The sequence below is a fragment of the Maylandia zebra genome, linkage group LG13, assembly GCF_041146795.1.
Source record: "Maylandia zebra isolate NMK-2024a linkage group LG13, Mzebra_GT3a, whole genome shotgun sequence".
NCBI classification, from domain to species: Eukaryota; Metazoa; Chordata; class Actinopteri; order Cichliformes; family Cichlidae; genus Maylandia; species Maylandia zebra.
Genome location: NC_135179.1, coordinates 2,511,173 through 2,530,943, shown reverse-complemented (window position 1 = coordinate 2,530,943; position 19,771 = coordinate 2,511,173). Strand labels below are relative to the sequence as shown.

Genomic DNA, 19,771 nt, shown 5'->3' with positions numbered 1-19,771 from the left:
CTGCAGTGCAGCTGAAGCACCACACTGTGATGCAGTGACAGAGGATGCTCTCTGCTGTGCTTTCTTCACTAAGTGGGATGTGTTAATAGTCCATGTGAGATCTTTTGTTATGTGTAGGCCCAGGAATTTAATGTCATTCACCCTCAGCTTCCTCACCATTTATGTGGAGGGGTGGTCGTGTTGTTTTCTTGGCTCTTCTGTCTCTACATCGATCTCCTTTGTTTCGGCAGTGTTCAGAACCAGCTCGTTGTTTCCACACCATCTGATTAGATGTTGGACGTCCTCTCTGCAGTGAGACTTGCTGTCTGACATCCTTCCCACTATTGTAGTGTCATCAGCAAACTTCACGACAGTGTTAGAAGAGGAGTGGATGGGTTTGCAGTCGTGTGTGAATAGAGTGAAGAGAGCTGGAGTGAGAACGCAGCCCTGCGGTGCTCCTGTGTTCATGGTGATAGCAGATGATGTAAGGTTGCCCACCCTGACCTTCTGTGGCCTGTTTGTAAGGAAATCCAAAATCCACGAGCAGATCCATGATAAAGAGGCTGATAAAATATCAGAGAAAATAAAATCATTTCCAACAACATCAAAGTGTCATACACATAAATACGATAACATCATGTAAGTAACTGAGTACTTTTACTGTGCCTGCTTTTAACTTGAGGTATTTTGATGCTGAAAACTTTGGACAATACAGGTCCAAACTCCGCTTCAAGTCCCAAAGTCAAACGAACACCTGTCTAAATTCTTTCATCTTTAATAAAATGATTAGTGTGAAACCCTCTGACGTCATGCTGTTGAGTCTGAGTAAAAGTACTCCGTCACTTCCTGATTCCGCGGAACCGACAGCTGAGCTGCGGACCTTTTAATGGTGCTTTTATTTTAGAAGGCTCAGCATCGGAAGTTGGGCGCAGTGCTGTGTCGCGTGTCCGCTGATGCGCGTGCTCGTCACGTCGGGAAAAGGAGCGAGCAAACGTCACAGACTCCTGGCTCAGGAGGCTCCCCGCTGCACGCGACAGTACGCTCCTCGAAGCAGAAGCTCCGGCTGTGCCTCCGCCTGCTCCGCCCGTGAGTCTGCCTGCGGGTGGAGGATGCTCTGCTCCTCCTCCCGCTGTGGGGAGTCAGGACTTTCCTCTCCGTCATCCGGCCGGGATGCTGCGCTGTGAGCCCGGGGCTGCTCCCCGCCTCTGCCCGCTGGAGTTGGCTCATCTGCCGGGATTAAACACTCGCTGTCATCCTCTCCTCCGCTGCGCGGTCGCTTCTTCTTCGTTGATTTTGCGGCTCTGGGTCGTTTGACTTCCTGACTGCTGGTTTTACTCGCGCGCAGATTTGTGAATGAGCCGCGATCCTCCCGGGGAGAAGGTGCTGTGAGCGCGCGGGGGGCAGGATGGAGGCGGCCGGTCGGGATGGAGGATTAGAGCACGGAGGGATTAAATCCTCCACCAGCCGCTGACTTTGGTTTTGTGGGTTTGGAGAAGTTTCCAGACTGTTCGCGTCCTCCGTGTTTTTGAGGAGTGGGTGGAAGGAGTGAGAGAGTGATAAACGTGGAAAAGTTTCTCGCGTGGTGATTCCAGCTGCAGTGAAACGGCTCTGAGTGGGGAGGCTCGGCGGGAGCAGCTCCCGGGGAATCGCGGAGATGATGAAGGTCTCACGGTGCTGAAACCAGAGGACTCAGACTTTACGCGAGGATTACAGTCACGGCATCACATGAACGGAGGAATATGAACCATCACATTTACGGTAAATCTCGGAGCTGACGTCCAATCAGCTTCTGCGCGTGCATCGTGATGAAGAGTCGAAGGAAGTCCGAGTCCTGAAGCTGTGGGCGCGAACTTTTCTTCAGACGACAGCCGAACTCGGTGACTCCGGCTCAGGCAGGTGACCCCACTCACAGTTCCGTTACCGGGTCTCTGGATCCAGAGGGAGGAGCTGCGGGAGCGGGCGGGCGGTACCGGAGCCCCTCAGATGAGCGAATATGTCGGACCGGAGCGCCCCGGGCTGCCGGCTCAGACTGGACTGGGTCTACGGGTACCGGGGGCACCAGTGCCGGAATAACCTGTACTACACGGCGGGGAAGGAGGTGGTGTACTTCGTGGCCGGGGTTGGAGTGGTTTACAACACCAGAGAGCACAGCCAGCGGTTCTACCTGGGACACAATGACGACATCATCAGGTGAGCCCCCTGCACAGGTCACGTGATGGGTTATCGATCGAGACTTCCAGGTCTCAGAATCAATATCTCTGAGTCACAGCATGAGCCTCCCTAACAACCCGGATCGCTCTGCTATGTCACATTAAATGGTGCCGAATTAGCGGTTGGACGTTATTTTTCATTATAAATCCGAACATGTTCCAACGTCGCTCACTGACTCGCTGAGATCCTCACAAATCCTAAAAACCTTCAGATTCTCAGGCGAGTTCTGAAACGTCTTTTTTCTCTTTACTTTCTCTAAGCATGTTTCTGACACCCTGAGAGCCAGTGATTCACACTGAATTTATAAATATGTGTTTCGTGTGTGTGTTCACAGTTTGTGTGATTTAAGAGTCATTTTGCCATGAAAAACAAGTTAAACCAAAGTGTCGCTGTCCCTGCTGTGTGAGCTTTTCATAAAGGGAAAAGCAGTAGAAGATCTGATGGTCCTCCTGGCTTCCTGTTCCTTCAGTCTGTTGCACATTATCTCATTAGTGGCCTTTTAAACATGAGCATTGTGATTGTGAGAGTGATAATCCAAGATAAGATCTGCAAACATAAAACTTTCTGTTTTATCTGTGGAGTCTGATTCAGTAAGGCTAAACCCTGAAGCAAAGAGATACTACAAAATATCATAAATGACATTAAAGGTACTGTTCGTAAAACCCTGCGGTAAATTCAATGACAACATTCACCACAAGGGGGCAGCCTTTTAAAAAAAAAAATCGTCTTTTCTAATATTTTAAATAGAACGGCAATAATAAAGCAGAACGAAAACACAGAAATCCAAAAATAAAACGGTCTCTCGTTGCTGCAGCCAATAACAGTTGTCGTGGTTACGTTGTGGGAGGAGCATTGCAGGTCACGGGGTGTAATTCCACTGTAACTCTGGCAGGGACATGAATCCTGTGCAGATGTTGAGCTACCATAAGCTTCAGTAATGCTGACTTTAATCGCCTGTGAAAGTTCCAGTAAACACCTCAGACCATTTAAATGTGTCGGGCTGTAGCCTGACTGCTGGTGGTGCAACATGTGGCAGCACAAGATAAACTTTGTCTGCATGGTGGAAATGTGGTGAAGCTTATAATTCTTAAAAACGACAACGTTATTAAACAAAAAGAAGCAGAGAAAGGATATTCGTTACACTCAGTCCTGTGACTCATCTCGGTGCTTTTGTCTCTTTTGAGATGTTTTTTGGACCTTCGTGGGTTTTTTTTATCGCTCCCACACAGTTTGGTTTGTCCTTCAGTTTGACAGAAGTTCAAATCTAAACACGAGCAGGTTTACACCGAGACAGGAAGCATGTTAACATAATAATGTTTTATATTTTTGTTGCTGTTGCACAGTGGTGGTTGTGCACTCGTTTCACAGCTGCTTTAATGTTGTGTGAATTTGAGTTTTTCATCCTCAGTTTACAGCTTTAAATATCTGTTTTTATTTCCACACCTCCTTACCTCACTGCTTATTTATGATATTTATTTAACCCTTGGTGGCCGTTAGCACACCATCATGAAGCAACAGACAACTGTGGAAAACAAAAAAGCATCGTGTTCAGAGAAATCCTGCGAACCACTCTCAAGGCAGCTCGTGGATGTGCGTGGACTAATTAATTCAGAGTGAAACCAGCTCACAAACACCTAAAAGCTTTAATCTGGGATTATCTGACACTTATGTAACACGAGTCTGTTTCCCCATCAGGACTTTTTAGCTAGTTTGCATCGCTTTGAGGGCAATTTTGGCACTTTGTTGGGGATGTGAGGTTTTCACAGTGTGATGGCTGTGGAGGAACACATCACAGGGCACAGTCAGTGGGTCCACAGAGCCTTAAAGGGGCGAACACAGCGTGCTGACCTGTGAGGCATGAGACGGTGTGCATGCATTGGCTGTGCAGGTAGACGTGATCGCAGCACAGGCGTGGACGTTTTACACTAAGCACACACACGAAGGAAGAGCAGCACTCGATTGGCTCAGACTTCATTTTGACAAAGCACAGATTTGATTCCTGAGTTATTTTTTAAAGATACTAATAAACTCTTTGAGTCTCTCTTTCAAACTGGAAAAATTCCCAGCAGCATCGGGAATGTTAGTTCCCTCCTGTCAGACCAGTTTCTCCTGCAGGATTTGGTCTCAGTAAAACTTCCTGTGGGAAGCTGCTCCTGGATTTGGAGCCACTGAGATAAAACAGACTTTTATATGAAATCTTTTTTGGAGTCGGGGCTGCTCGTGGAATAATTTTGCCCTTCTGGTCGGTCGCGTTTTATCTCTGGGAACATTTTCGACATTTTGAATGAAAAGTTGAAAAAGCCCTGAGCTGAGGCGAGAAGCAGCAGAGGGATTTTCTCTGAGAGCAAATTGGAGCGAGTGGAGGAGGGAGATGATTCAGCGAGGTCGCTCATTCACAACACACACACACACACACACACACACACCTGTGTATTCACCAACACTGAACAGCCTGTGAGTCACTGCAGCAGCAGCAGGCGTGTTTGGACAGTTTATATGGCAAGTCAGCTGCAGCCTGGAGCGTGTGTGTGTGTGTGTGTGTGTGTGTGTGTGTGAGACTAATTGAATAGCTGGATGCTGTCTCTCTGTCAGGGTTGTTAAATTTGTGTTTGTGCCAAATTTTCCCTCAGAGCTGACTGCAGGTTTCTGCTGACCAAAGTTATTAAGACCTGTCAGTCACAGTTTAAATTCAGATCGTTAATTAAAATAAATACATTTAGTAACATCTGAAAAAATACCAAAAGGAACATCAGTAAAATCCTCAGATTATTAAGAACAAAGTCAAATGAAGGAATAGTAAAGAAAGCTGAAAAATACTGAAATGTACGTCACAAATAAAATCCAGAAGATAAAATAGAAAAATTCCTTAAAAAGATTGTATAAGAGATTGTATAAGGAATTCTAATTTTTTTTTATATAAACTATCCAAAAGACGTGAATATATCTGGAAAACTAACAAAAACTTCCACTGAAAATAATCTGATAACCAAACAAACAAACTGTCCTAAAATCTGCACGAATGTAAAAACATGAAAGAAAAATCAATGTTTCGGAAAAAATTCCATAAAAAGTAAAATGTTAAAAATGACATAAGAAATACAAATAAAACAGGATTTTCTACAAACATTAGGCTAATAAAATGTCAGAAAATAAAATGAATATCATGTGTTTTTAAAAAGTTAAAAAAAATACCTTAAAAAAGGGGAAATATGAAAAATACTAAAAAGGTAAAATTTCTTAAAAGTATAACAAACTCAAATTTTAGATCAATATTTTTAAATATCCTAAAAATATTTTAAAAGTATGTTTTAAATATCTAATACATGTTTTTACCCACAGTCGTTTCTCAAAAGTCTCAAAATCATGATTGACTTGAATAATGATAAAAAACACAGACACAAAACTAGACAAGTTAAAAAAGAGATTGTTAAACAGACGCACGCACACACACACAGTTTTCTTCATGCTGCCTGAACATTCGTCACAGTCGAAAAAGAAAAACGTGTTTGTGTGGATTTAAAACGAGGACGACGCGGTGAACAGCGTGTCCCCTTCAGGCCACCGTCCGGTGCTGCGTCTGCTTCTCGGTCTGGAGGAAATGTCTCTGGTCCCGGCTGATGTATGGGCCTCTTCATCAGCCAGAGGGGAAATGTGCCAGCTCGCCGTCACAGTCCGAACGGACGGAGACCAGCTCTGCTCTCAGAGCTTAAAAATATCCTTAATGGCTCCAACCAGAGCACGTCTGACCTCCATCCTGCAGCTGCTGTCTCCACCTGATTTTGCAGTCCTGGGTTTAACGGCACCTTTAAACCTGGACCTGTTTTTTTTGTTGTTGTTTTTTTTTTAGGTCTGAACTAGTCGCAGGAAACAAAATATTAGAGTTCAGGTGAACAGAGCAGGTAGCAGAGATACCAGTGTTTACTTTCAAAATAAAAGCTCTGGCTTACTGTTGAAGCCATTGTTTTTACTCGGACCGCAAACGGTCTGTTTCCAGTTTGTGTTGCACTCTTCTTAACACCACGGCGATCTGTTCCTGACCAAAGACCAATCAAAAGAGTTCACACAGTCTGTACAATAACACAGAGAAACCCAACAATCATATGACCCCCTATGAGCAACACTTTGGCGACAGTGGGAAGGAAAAACTCCCTTTTAACAGGAAGAAACCTCTGGCAGAACCAGGCTCAGGGAGGGGCGGGGCCATCTGCTGTGATTGGTTGGAGGTGAGGGGAGAAAAAACAATCATGAGATTTTTGCTGCACTGATCTAGCAACAACTGGCAACCAGTTGGGACGTTTTCATTTCTTCCCTAGCAACCCGGTGGTTGCCAGGTTGAGTGACTGAGGCCTTCAGTAGCTTGTTTCAGACAGGAGGAGCCGATGGGCTCCACAGCGTAGCAGGATTAGACACAGAGGCATTATTTTTAACTGCATGTCATGCAAAGCTCTTCTTGCAGGGTGCACGAACAAACACAGAGCAGTTTGGGAAAAGCTTCAACCAGCAGGTCACATGTTTAGTCACATGTTTAGTTCAGGGCTGCAGACGGTCTGCAGGTTATTTTCTCAATGAGTCACTAAGGCTACGTTCACTCTGCAGGTCTTGATGCTCAATTCCGATTTTTTGATCAAATCTGATTTTTTTGTCTGTTCGTTCACACTACAAATAAAATGCGACAGCAAACGCGCTCTAGTGTGAACGCTCAAAGCGGCCGCATGCGCAAAACGAGACGTCACACACAACGCGCTCTGTTTAGACCCAGAGCAACAGTATTGTTTGACTGATGGCCCTTAATATAAAGACTTTGGACTTTACGTTTCCCAATTTTTGCTTTAAGTTATTTTGTTATTTACATAATAATGTAAATAACCTAATAATGATCCTTATTGCTGTTTTAGAGGAGCGCTGCTTCAAAGGATAGCTGCAGATTTCTGTCAGAATCTGCAGATTATACAGTACAAATAAAATGTTCACGTTGTCTTACCAACAGTTTCACTGACATCTACACTGGATGGCCAGGAAGCGTTCGCGATGTCTTCTCCGGCGCTCATAATTGGCGTCCGTCTTGTGTCAGTGACGTAAAAGACGGATTTAATGCGACATGACCATCAAACAGCAGTCGCTTTCTAAAACATCGGATATGTATCGGATTCAGCACCACATACAGGGGGCAGGGATAGCTCAGTAGGTAAAGTGGTCGCCCCATGATCGGAAGGTCGGCGGTTCGAATCCACTTAACGGCTACCCTGAGGTACCCCTGAGCAAGGTACCGTCCCTACACACTGCTCCCCGGGCGCCTGCTTAGTGGGCTGCCCACTGCTTCACTGAGTGAATGGGTCAAATGCAGAGAAAAACAAGTAATTTCCCCATGGGGATCAATAAAGTATCATTATTATTATTATTATACGAAAGTGACCCAGATCGGATTTGAAAATATCGGATTTGTGCCGTTCACACTGTCAGACCATGATCGGATATGGGTCGCATAGGGTCAAAAAAATCGGATTTGATGCGCTTTCGCCTGCAGTGTGAACGTAGCCTTAGACTATAAACTATAAGTAAAAGTCTGAAAGCTGTTTCAAAGTGTGGGACGATATATTCATCAATCAGAAACTAAAAAAGCCTCAAATCTTAAGTTACATAAGTTTTTTTTCTTGCGTCTTAGTTCAGGTCACACATCAGAGTCTGTAAAGGATTTACTGTAGAGTCTGTCTTTGCTTTGACACTTTATTAAATCAGAGTTTATCATCATGTGAAATGAAGTCACAGTTTCATGTTTTTAAGGTCAAACTAAGTAAAGTTTTTCCTGTTTGTGCACTTCCTGTACATTTTTGTTGCGTCTGCTAAAGAGAAAAGTGAAAAGCGTGATGATGGCTCAGATGGAAATGAGCTGTGCTGACACTCTGATGCCAGGTTTGTGTCCTCTGATGGAGTTCGTGTGTGCTGAGTGGCGGCTGCTCTCCGCGAAACCATTTACGTTTGCTTTTCAGTCAGCCCAGTCAGCGACAGCCCCGCCACAATAAAAGCACCGGTCGCCCGCTCAGCAGTTTGGCGCAGCCTGAAGCGACGAGGTTCCAGGACACGTTCAAAATCACGTGGGACAAAAGTGCATCACAAGGCAACGGTTAGCTTTTTTTGACACATTTGGATTAGCAAACATTTTGTCGTCTTTGAAGTCGCCCCTGTGGAATAAATGTTGAATCTTCTGTGCAAAGTAACTTCACCCCGTCATCAGAAGGTGTTCTGGAACAGCTCGTAGAAAGTTTGGATCACTCTTCATGCAGAATTTCTTCTGCTGCCAGATGTTTGAGGATTTTCTTGCATGTGTTCATTTTAAATCTCCCACTGGGCTCCAGATCATCTTCTTTCCACTCTGTTCCTCAGCAGGTTTGTTTGTGTCCACCTCTGGTTTGGCTCCAGCTTTCAGACATGATCTTCAGCACCCTTTGATTATGAAGAACCAATCAGGGCACGCTTTATTAAGTAAAATCTTTTACTTTTTATTTTTGTGCTTCAGTTGATTACCAACACAGCACAGATGATTGAAGCCACATCACTGCTGGTTTTGGTTCCTGTATGGAGTCTGTGTTATACTGGGAGCATCATCAGGTGACCAAAGCCAGTGCAGTGGTTTGGATTTGAGCAGGAAATCCATAATTTACTAGTCCCTAAGGACCCCAAAGCGCTTTACACATCCAGTCATCCACCCATTCACACACTGGTGATGGCAGCTACATTGTAACCACAGCCACCCTGGGGCGCACTGACAGAGGCGAGGCTGCCGGACACTGGCGCCACCGGGCCCTCTGACCACCACCAGTAGGCAACGGGTAAAGTGTCTTGCCCAAGGACACAACGACTCAGGCTGTCGGAGCCGGGGCTCGAACCGGCAACCTTCCGATTACAAGGCGAACGCCCGACTCTTGAGCCACGATCGCACCCACGATCATGGCGATTGATCAGTGGTCTTTGATCAGTGGTCATGAGAATTTGCACATTAATAATCATAAACTGAGCTCCCAGCCCATTGTTCCTTCAGTGGGCTGGTTTCAGTCATTATGCAAATGTCCTGTTTATAAGGTTGGAAACCTGCAGTCAGCTGAGACTGAAGGAGTCACCAGGATGATGACCAAACGTTTCCCCCAATGAAAACATCCAGATGAACAGAATCAACCTTTTGGGATTTCCTTACCTGGATGACTGAGGATGCATCAAGACATACTTTGCTCTCTCTGTAAATACTCACAGCACTTTTTCATAACAAACCTAGTGTTTGCGGTTATGTGGGCCTAAGAGTGCAGCTAGAACCCCACACCTGTTCCTCCACCCATAACAGCGTCGTTGCTGCAGGACTGGAGTTTTACTGCAGCCTTGTTTTTGTAACCAGTATACAACCATTTGAGCATCGCAGCTGACTGCAACATGTTGAAAATCTTCTGCGTTTGAAAACTAGACGCCAAATATTTGCCAACCTTCATCAGTCAGTCTGTCGGGTTGCAGTTGCTTGGAGACAGGTTGCCTGTTAGCAATCAGGCGCCTAATGTGAAAACGTTCAAACATCAGGGTACCGCTGATTTTCTTTTTGTTCTAGTAGATCGGAGCTTCCTGTTTTCACTGTAGTGCGACTGAGCCGTGTGAAGGTCTAATGTTTAAAGTAAAAGTGTTCGATGTGGCTTCGAGCAGGTGAAACTTTGACCTTTAGTCTTGGTGATCGTTGACTCGGTCACTGTTCCTCAAAATCACCGTGACGATGCAGAAATATGGAGACCTGAGAGTTGAGATGTTTACTCTGTATTTTCTATTTATGACCCAGAAAGTAACGATTACACATTAAACTCTTCATCTGTTTTGTACCAACCGCAGTAAACAGAGTGATGTCACACAGCCTCACAGTGACTTTTAGCGCTGACTCTTTCCTTCGTGCCGGTATTGTGCAGTGGCTTCTGCTGAAAGCTCTGAATCATGACTGCACTCGTCCCCCCTCCCCGCCTGCCTGATGGATCGCCGCAGTAATTGCAGGCTCCATGTAGACGCATTAAATCCACGTTGAGTTTTTCTGAAAGAGCGAGAGCGGGACTGTCTTTTTCTTTCATTGGCTCTTTCATGGCCGCGGCCTCCTGCAGGGCGATCAGCCTTTATGTTCCTCTGTAGAGAAGCACAGGCGGCTGCTGAATGGCAGCAATTATCAGCCGCTGGTTGCTGCTGCACACAGCTCACATTTCCAGCTCTCACATCTCAGTTCCCTTCAGCTTCGTGCTTTTCATCTTTTCCACGAGTCCGACTCAGACTGTAAAGATCTTCCTGCACGCTCTGACACTCTGACCAGTGTTCAAGTTTGAGGTCTTATTGTATAGCTTTGTTTTCTCACATGTCCACAGCATGTGCCTTTTTAAATTCAGCCCAAATACTAAACGCATCATTGATGTGTTTGAGGGATGTTGTTGTGAGATTTTTGCTCATTTTAGTTAAATTTCAGTCGAGTGCTCTCCAATGAAACGCCTCCTCCTCGAGTTTCAAATGATATTTTAATGCGCAGAAATAAAGGTGAATATTCAGCCCTGGTACTCTTGCATCTGTCTGCTGCCTGCTGATCGTAGGATACTGATTGAGAGACTTAGAACCTGGGTGGTCGTCTCTGGGTCAGCTCTCGACTGGTTTTCTTGTGGTGTGCCTCAGGGCTCGGTCCTGGGACCTACCTATATGTCCTTTGGCACTGCATTCATCTTATAATGAAACTGATTGCAGCAAATTATCTGAATTTAAAAAAAAAATTGAAGCTCTGATATGTGTACCTGACAACTTTGTTCCCATAGTAACGGAAACTCTTGGCTGTTACCTTTGATCAGGTGTTCAGGTGGGAGAATTTAAAGGAGGTCCAGCTGGCTTGGACTCAAGAGCTAGTCCTCAGTGTCCCCCAGTCAAATTTAAATTCAAATTTTATTTGTCTCATACACAGTCATACACAGTCATACACAGTCATACACAGTCATACACAGTACAATATGCAGTGAAATGCTTAGACAACTGCTCGTGACCTAAAGAAAAAAAGACTATGAATAGGAGAGGAAATAAATATGAAAATTAAAATGAAGGGTAAATTTAACTAGGAAGGAATAAAATATAAAAATTCAAGTTAAAAATAAAATAACTGTACAACAAAATACACAATATAGAAATATATAAAAATATATGAAGAAATATAGAATAACAGCAGCTGTACAGTATTAAGTGGAAATGAAGAAATATAATGTCCAGTGTTGTGCAATCCACATGTGTAAGTGTCTTGTGCAGTGCAAATATGCTTAAAGTGATTTATTTAAGTGACTTGTGACAAAGTGATTAGATTAGATGACCACGCAGTGTAGTTGTGCAGTGGCCACTAGTGTAAACAAATGTCCAGTGTGTGTAAGAACCATATGTGTGGGTCAGGACTGTGTGGTGGTGTGATTGAGAGACCGTATCGCCTGCGGGAAGAAGCTCCTCCTCAGTCTCTCTGTGTTGGTCTTCAGGGAGCGGAATCGCTTTCCTGACCTCAACAGAGAGAACAGTCTGTTGTTGGGATGGCTGAGGTCCTTCACCATCTTCCTGGCCTTGGTCCAGCACCGCCTGCTGTAGATTGAGTGCAGGTCAGGGAGCTCGGAGCGGATGGTGCGCTCAGCTGACCGCACAACCTTCTGTAGAGCTCGTCTGTCCTGCATGGTGCTGTTCCCGAACCAGGTTAAGATGTTTCCCGCCAGGATGCTCTCTATGGTGCAGGAGTAAAAGTTCCTGAGCACCTTGGAGGGCAGTTGGAAGTCTCTCAAGCGTCTGAGGTGGTAGAGACGCTGTCGGGCCTTTTTCACCACGGTGTTGATGTGACAGGACCATGACAGGTCCTGCGTGATGTGAACTCTGAGGTATTTGAAGCTGTCCACTCTCTCCACTGGGCACTCGTTGATGACGGGGGTCTGGTAGTTCCTCTCCTGCTTAGTGCTGAAGTCCACTATCAGCTCCTTTGTCTTACTGACGTTTAGAAGGAGGTTGTTCCTCTGGCACCAGTTCTCCAGTCCCCACGCTGAGGTGTTCCCAAGCTGTCAGGCAGAATCCCTGCACCCCAGCTCGGAGGCGTCCCAGTCAGATAGTCTGCCTCCTCTTATCTGCGATTCTTCTCGACACCCCTCTTGGATCGTGGCTGTAGGTGAGGCTACGAACAGAGGGTGTGATCTGGTTTCGGCTTAATGCACGGGACGCAGACACTCCCACTCAGTGGTCACTCCGCTCTCCCTCCTCGACTGTCACTGAAACATAAGAAGAGTCACAATCAGTCACTCGTCCCAAACACCTGTTCGGCCCCGCCTCCGTGCCGCCCCGGAAGCTCACCGTGCCACCCCTCCTCCACAGCGGGTCAGAGACCACACCCGCACCACACAGAGCGTCTAACGGCACCAGCTCTGCGTACAGGCAGCGTGTAGCCTACCGTGCACTCGCCTCCAGCTCTAAGACTGACCTCACTACAGTGATGAAGTACTGCTGTCTGCTAAATGCAGACTTCACATCATCAAATCTGAATTTGTTGTGTTTTTGCATCATTTTGTTGACGAATGAAGGATCTGACTCTATTTCTCTCGTCCCCTGCTCTCGCCTTTCTGTCTTTCCCTTGTCCCACTTCCTGTTGGTTGCCTGCAGGTAGAACCTGACCGACCAACTGACACACACACACACACACACACACACACACACACACACACACACACACACAAAGGAAGCACTAAACCAAACCAAAGGACATCATTATGTTTGCTGTGCAGCTTTGATGGTATTTCTGCTTGACTGAGTAAAACAAACTGGTCATCCAGAGGCAGAGAGCGAGTCCTGTCTGTCTTAACCTTTTAAGACCTACCAGATAACGTCCTTCTCTTCCACCACGTCTACGTCCATCCTTGTCCACAGTCTTGTTAGCTTCCACACTGACTGTTTGAATTCTCTCTTGCATGGTCTCCCCCAAAAATCCCTCCATAAGCTTCAGCTGTTTAAAACTCTGCTTCCAGACCCCCTCCCCCCTTCTTCAGGTTCACTGGTTCCCTGTGAAATTCCAGATAATATACAAACTTCTTCTGCTCACCTTCAATGCCCTTCATGTCCTCGCTCCATTTTACCTTTCTGATCTCTTAAACACTTCAATCTTCTTCTTCTATCCAGCTTTCTGTGCCTTCTTTGCGCCTCAGCACCATGGGAAGCAGAGCTAAAAGCTGGTGGTGAAGCCCCCAGATATTCTGAGACCCCCATCTGTTCAAATCTGCATATTCACTGTGAACTTATTGTTTATTTTATCTTGTGCTTTTTGTTTTCCATTGTTCTTCGTTGTCATTGTTCTATTGTTAAGTGTCCTTGGGTGACTTGAAAGGGGCTTTTAAATAAAATGTATTTTTTATTATTATATTATTGTCTGTGTGGATACCCTGACAGACCCCCTACATTAGTTTATGTTAAATAACTAGCAACAGAACCCAGTGGAAAACTAAAAATCAATCCTGGGGAGTCACGTTTGTACCGTTCCAGGTTACAATGAGTTTGCTATTAAAACCAAGGTTGTACCGTCCACTTTACTCTCTGTCTCTTAACCCCTTAAGACCTGCCGTAGAACCAAGTCCGGTTATCTTTATCTTTTTACTTGCTGTAGTGCCATTTTTGGGAGCATTTCAAGTTGCTATACAACCGTTATAGCCCAAATACAAAAAAGTTGAAGTTGAAAAAAATAGTTTCCAACAACAGGAAATTTATTTTAACTCATTCACTGCCAGCCATTGGCAGTGAATGAGTTAAACCCATTGACTCATTCACTGCAATTGACGGCCATAGACGTCAATGGCAGTGAATGAGTTAAGTGTCTTCATAGTTTTATTTTTGAGATACACCAATTTTTATATACTGCAGGAAAAACGAAAATAAATATTATAATGCAAATTTGTAAAAACAACAACAAAAAAACCAGCATGTGCATCAAAATAAACTATTTCCAGCAGTGGAACTCGAGTTCTAAGCATCACAGAAACATACAGAAAGTCATTAAGTCAAACATAACTTTTAAAAACACCAGTATAGGCTTATAAGTCCCTGAAGGTAAAAAAAACGACATTTCCGTGAAAATGATGTCACTTCCGGTTTCGGGCAAGTAATGGCGGACATGCGATAGATATTATGTTTTTGTTCCTGCAAGCGCTTTTTATGCAATTTTTGCAAAGCTATATGTGGAAGGAAACTGTGACCGAGGACAAGCTGATGGCATAAGATGTAAGTACAACTCCTACGGTTTCACATGCAAAAAAAATTTATTGCGCTAACTTACGTGGTTCCGGTTCTACAGGGATTTAAAAATAGTTACGCAAAACGGAGCGTGCCCGCTCCGACCGGCTTTAGAGGGTTAAAAATGAACCATGATTCATATTTTTAATCAGCATGTTTGATATTTTTCAGTTTTGCAGCATTTCTGTGATATTTGTGTCTGATAAGATCACACCCACATCAGACTGAGGCCTCGTACGGACATAAATTCTCTCTTTGATATTAGAGGCTCTGAACAATCACAGCTTCTTCTCTTAAACTGTAAACATGAGTGAAAACAAACTGTTTCTCTGCCATTTCTTACAGAAACGCTGAACATTGATAAATCAAAGCCCCAAGAGAGAAGCTGTGGAAAAGTTGTTAGTGTCACATCCAGGACAACATTCAAATCCCTCCCGACACACACACACACACACACACACACACACACACACACGCTGTGGTTAAATTTGTCACTTGCATGCACACTTACTTTATTCTTTACATGTTTGTATTAGTATTTTGTACTATGTGTGATAGTAACACACATTAATTTGCACATCATACTAGGTCATATTAAGCTGTCCATCTTTGATATACAGTCTATGACCTGCTCAGAGCAGACGGCTGTTCCTGTTGGTTTTACAGCAGCAAAGCTTCAGAGCATCTTCCAAACACGCTGCACTGGTTTACAGTAAATGTGCTCTGATGAAGCCTCCTTCACCCTCCTCCCTGAGCAGCAGTTTCTGTGCATCTGTAGGGTTTTTAGGACGTCTGGGTTCTGGTGTTAGTTGCTTGCCCGATGAGCCGCCTTTCAGTGGATAAGCTGCGCCCGGTGTTTGTCCTCTTACCTCACAGACAACAGTTTGCAGGAAGCGATTAGAGCAAAGAAACTACAGACAAGGGGACTTAAATGAAACTGTGTAGACGTCCCTGCTGGATGAAGGAGGGCTGGACTTCATGCATCTGCTAGCACAGAAAGCAGAGAGGCAGTCAGACCTGCAGGCTCATCATCATCATCAGCAGCATCATGAGCATCATCAGCAACCACTAAACCAACCAGTTGAGCAGCTAACGCTAACTAGCAGGGACACCGCAGGCAGTGTGTGTGTGTGTGTGTGTGTGTGTGTGTGTGTGTGTGTGTGTGTGTGTGTGTGTGTGTGTGTGTGTGTGTGTGTGTGTGTGTGTGTGTGTGAAGCAAAGAGTAGCTCATTTCCTTCTCAACAGGAAGTGGCAGAGCTGATCAGGCGGGATGAAGATGGGAGTTAGTGTTGTTGTTGTAGTTAGCGGCTGAGTGGTCAGTGATGCGTTCACGGTTGCAGAGATGCTGCTGGCTCTCGTGTGAAGTAAAGTTTGCAGCAGATGTTTTGTTTGCAGCGTCTTTGGAGTCGTGTTTTCTCCTTTTTGTGCCTTTTTTGGTTATTTTGCATTTCTGTGAGCTTATTTCTGGTTGTGTGATGTTAGCATTGGATTCTCTCGGGCTTCCTGTCACAGTCCAAAGGCACACGTGTGAGGTTAACTGGTGATTCTGAATCAGTGTGTGAATGTTTGTGTCTCTGCGACAGGCTGGAGACCTGCCCAGGGTGTACCCCGCCTCTCAGCCTGTGACAACTGGGAGAGGCTCCAGCACCCCCACGACCCTGAATGGGATAACTGGGACGAGATGGATGGGCGAGCTTGTTTTTGTCAGCCGTTTAAAACTGAAGAAATCTAAAAGTCACATTTGATGATGCACGTCCAAACTCAGAGCCTATTATCACACAATAATCTCAATCTGCTGTGTGCATGCTGCAGGTGTGCAGCAACAACATGCACATGTCATTGGTCAGATAATTACAAACAGCACAAACACAGCCCACAGGTGCAGTTCAGGTGAAGCTAGCAGCTACAGCCACCTGTGTCACCATCCACCTGTCAGTCAAAGAGGCCACGCCCCTAATAATGGTGAAATCTAAAAGCCTCCTCCCTCCTGTACAGGTGTTATGAAGGAGGCAAGTAGAGGCGGTTTGTGTATCAGGCTGTAAACATGTTTATTTCTGCTTTAAAGTTTAAAAATGGGAGTCACTGCTGCCTCTGCTGGACGTTAGAGGAACTGCACATTTCAGCTTTATTTTCCAGCCCCGGAGGTTGAAGCTGGTTTCACTTCGGCTCTCAGGTGACGATGTGGGCTGAAACACTACAGCTGAGCATTCAGGTCACCGAGCTGATGAAGAGAGGCCGGCTGACTGCTGACACTCCGCTGCACACACGTTGCACTAAACACTGCAACACATTATGTAAAATACGCCCCCCGGGCTCATTCAGCAATCTGTCCGTGACTGGGATACAAGCTCCGATAATTTAAGATTATTCCAAGTTCTCGATAAATAACCGGCGGCGTGCGCCTTCCGATCGAGTGAGGAGAATCTGGGTTGAGCGCGGCTGTTTTCACTCTCCAGATCGCTGCTCAATGACTCGTGAAAAGCAGAGGGAATAATTCCTTGAAGGCTCTTTTGTTTCGTGCTTCTGTTCATTTGCCAGACTCTGTAAATGGCAGCGTGCGGCGCAGACCTGGTGGCTCCGTGGATTCACAGCTCGCTGGTCTTCATTAAGATGATGACTAAGAAATTATCTGTCCAGCATCCCACCATTAATCTGCCCCGCGGCCGCCAGTGTTCCCACGATCTGTTGGCACTCACGCACACTCAGACACACTCAGATTTACTCAAACCTCTCGGGGTGTTATGTCACTCTGCAGTGCGGCTCTCAAAGGGCTGGGGGCTGAGTTTAAGCTACTTATTGTGAGGAGAGAAAGAGAAACTGAACCGTGTGGCCTTTAAAAGAAAAGATGGCTGAGCGTCAGGAAAAGGTTCTTTCTTTCCTCCCTCCGAGACTCTTATGAGACGTTTTTTATTTCACTCAACAGAAACTTTTCCTCTGCCTGCAAGCCTGTTGAGGATCCTCCAGCAGAGAGCATGTCGCTATCATTTCTCGTTGAAGGGATTCAAGCAGCACTTCCCCAAGTACACGACCCCAAAGCGATGATCTGATTCTGTGCGCTCAAACCAAACCGATCTCAGCGACGACATCATCTGCTTCCATTACACAGACAAACCTCCGAGCTGCGAACAAACGGAGGAAGACGGCGGTTTGAAGTCTGAAAAGACTGATGGTCAGTAACTTTCAGAAGGACTGGTTTGTTCGGCGCTGCCAGCGACTCCCAGGTTTACAGACTTGCTCTGGACTGCTGGGTGTGGATCTCAGTCATGTGATCACAGCTTTGAGAGAAAAATACTGCATAAAAGCTGCCGACCTGTCAGGTGCTTCAAAACTAGTAAAGCACACCGCTCTGCTCGTTCCAGCTCAGCGTTTTTATTGTTGGACTCTCCCGGAGTAGCTTTGCATGAATCAAGTTCAGAGTAAGCCTTCTGTGTCTGAAACGAGCTGTTTTAGCTCCTCTCCCTGAAATCTAGATTTCCTGTGACTGGCTCCACCCACCTGGTAAAAAGACGTTTTGAAGATGACCTGTAACATCTTCCTCCTCCTTCTTCTGGGAGCTCACGTTGGGGTTCTCTAAAGCGAATCATCATTTAAAGTCCTGAATCCCGCCTCCACACGCTCTGCGCTTTAGCCTGACGAGAAGATTTGAATCTGTTCCTGTGATTCTTCCATAGTAGATGGATCTTTAGCTGATAACGAGCTGTGCCTTACTCCTGAGTTGAACTGAAAGGACTTGAAGTCATGAAATGTTTTATTTTCTCGGTGCATGACGTGAGCTCCAGCGTGTCGGTTCATCCGTGACAGCCGCCCGTCGCTGTCTGTGTCCACTCAAGCAAAACTTACAGGAAACCGACTCACTGTGCAACCAACGTGTAATTAACAATGATGAGATATTAAAAAACCGACTCGACTGCGTTTGTGCCTCTGAGACCTGCTTTTATGTTGGATGCTTTGAGGTCAGGTGGGATCCTTTCAGATGTTATTGGCTGTCATTTCCACCTGATTCGGTCTCGGCTGGTTTCCAGCACAGAAACATTTGTCTGTAAAATCCTTTCAGTTTGTTGTAAATATGCTGAATTTTGTGAATGTAAGAGTCTGTTGGTAGCAGCAGGAGAAGAGTCCAGATGGTTTATGGAAATATTTTTCCAGCAGACTCCCCAGTGTTCTCAATTATCTCTGCAAGGTCGAGCGGGGAAAACAAGCTTTTATTGTTTGATGCAGGACCGCGAGCACGCTCAGGAGGAGGAGTTCCTCTGGGCTATTTATAGAAGCTGCCCTGATTTCACCACCTGCTATAAATAAACTCACCTACATGCTTTTCATTCAGAGCTGTGCGTCAGGCTGTTTACGAGAATGGAAAGGAGCCTGTAGTAGCGACGAGGTCAAAGGTGACGGCTCCTCTGAGGGATGAACCAGGAGATCGTTGCAGCTTTGGACAGATTTGCATGAATATCAGCTTTGATAAAGCACATGTCTCAGTCTAACAGGACTGTCTTTCCCAAAATGTACTCTGTGTTTTCTTCAGTCAGACCTGAAACAAGTGCCTGAGAACATCACTTCATCAGGACAGTGTTGATGAAGTGAGCAGACGGCAGGTTTACAAGTGGCTCATGCAGGCATCTGAGCCTCGCCGGACGACATCAATGGCAAAGACGGCGCTGTACCAAAAATCACCCAGTGACTGCTTTGGTTACGAGCCTATTTCCATGGTAACCTGTAGTTTTTCTGTTGGTCTGCAAATGCTCACTAACCACTCACACAGTGGTGGTAAAACTCGAAAAAGGTTCGCCTTCAAAGTAAAACATGTTTTACATGGCACAACATTTATTTTGAAGGTGAACCATTTCCATTTCCTGTTTGCATGGAGACGCTGGGGTTTGAATGCCCGAGACTCTCAGAGCTGAAGAAGCTTCTTCAATGAGACGTGAAACGTGGCGTGAAGCATGACTGAGAGCCTGCACAGACGTGAAGCAGATCAGCTGACTGCAGCACCTGCTGTACTCTTAATGCACACACACGCTCTGTGGTTATTATTGAAAAATGTGAAAATCCGCTGATCAAAGCTGTGAACCAGAGCGATCTTATGACTTCATGCTGTTTGGCATGTTCAGATGATACTTGTGTCGACTGCTGACAGACTCCATCATTCGCTGCTGAATGCAAACGAGGTTAAAATCGTTCGGTCGTCTCCAGCTCATTACAGTCTCATCATGCTGGGAGTAGGAAATAAATAAACTTCCTGTTTCTCTCAGACTCGCTCCTCTCTCTGCAGAGCTGCCCCCCCCCCCCTCCAATCATAAATCTG

The 19,771-nt window shown here is 45.5% G+C and overlaps 1 protein-coding gene across 4 annotated transcripts in view; it reads left to right on the top strand.

The window, feature by feature from the left end:
- The first annotated feature begins 896 nt into the window (after positions 1 to 896).
- LOC106675059 (echinoderm microtubule-associated protein-like 6) overlaps positions 897 to 19,771 on the top strand; it is a 66,314-nt gene continuing 47,439 nt past the window's right edge. Inside the window, exon 1 of one of the 4 annotated variants that reach the window (XM_076891400.1) lies at positions 897 to 2,169. In XM_076891400.1, the coding sequence (XP_076747515.1) occupies positions 1,973 to 2,169 (197 nt within the window). In that variant the 5' untranslated portion in view covers positions 897 to 1,972. The remainder of the gene's footprint in view (positions 2,170 to 19,771) is intronic. The other 3 variants (XM_076891401.1, XM_076891398.1, XM_076891399.1) reach the window with 3 other exon arrangements.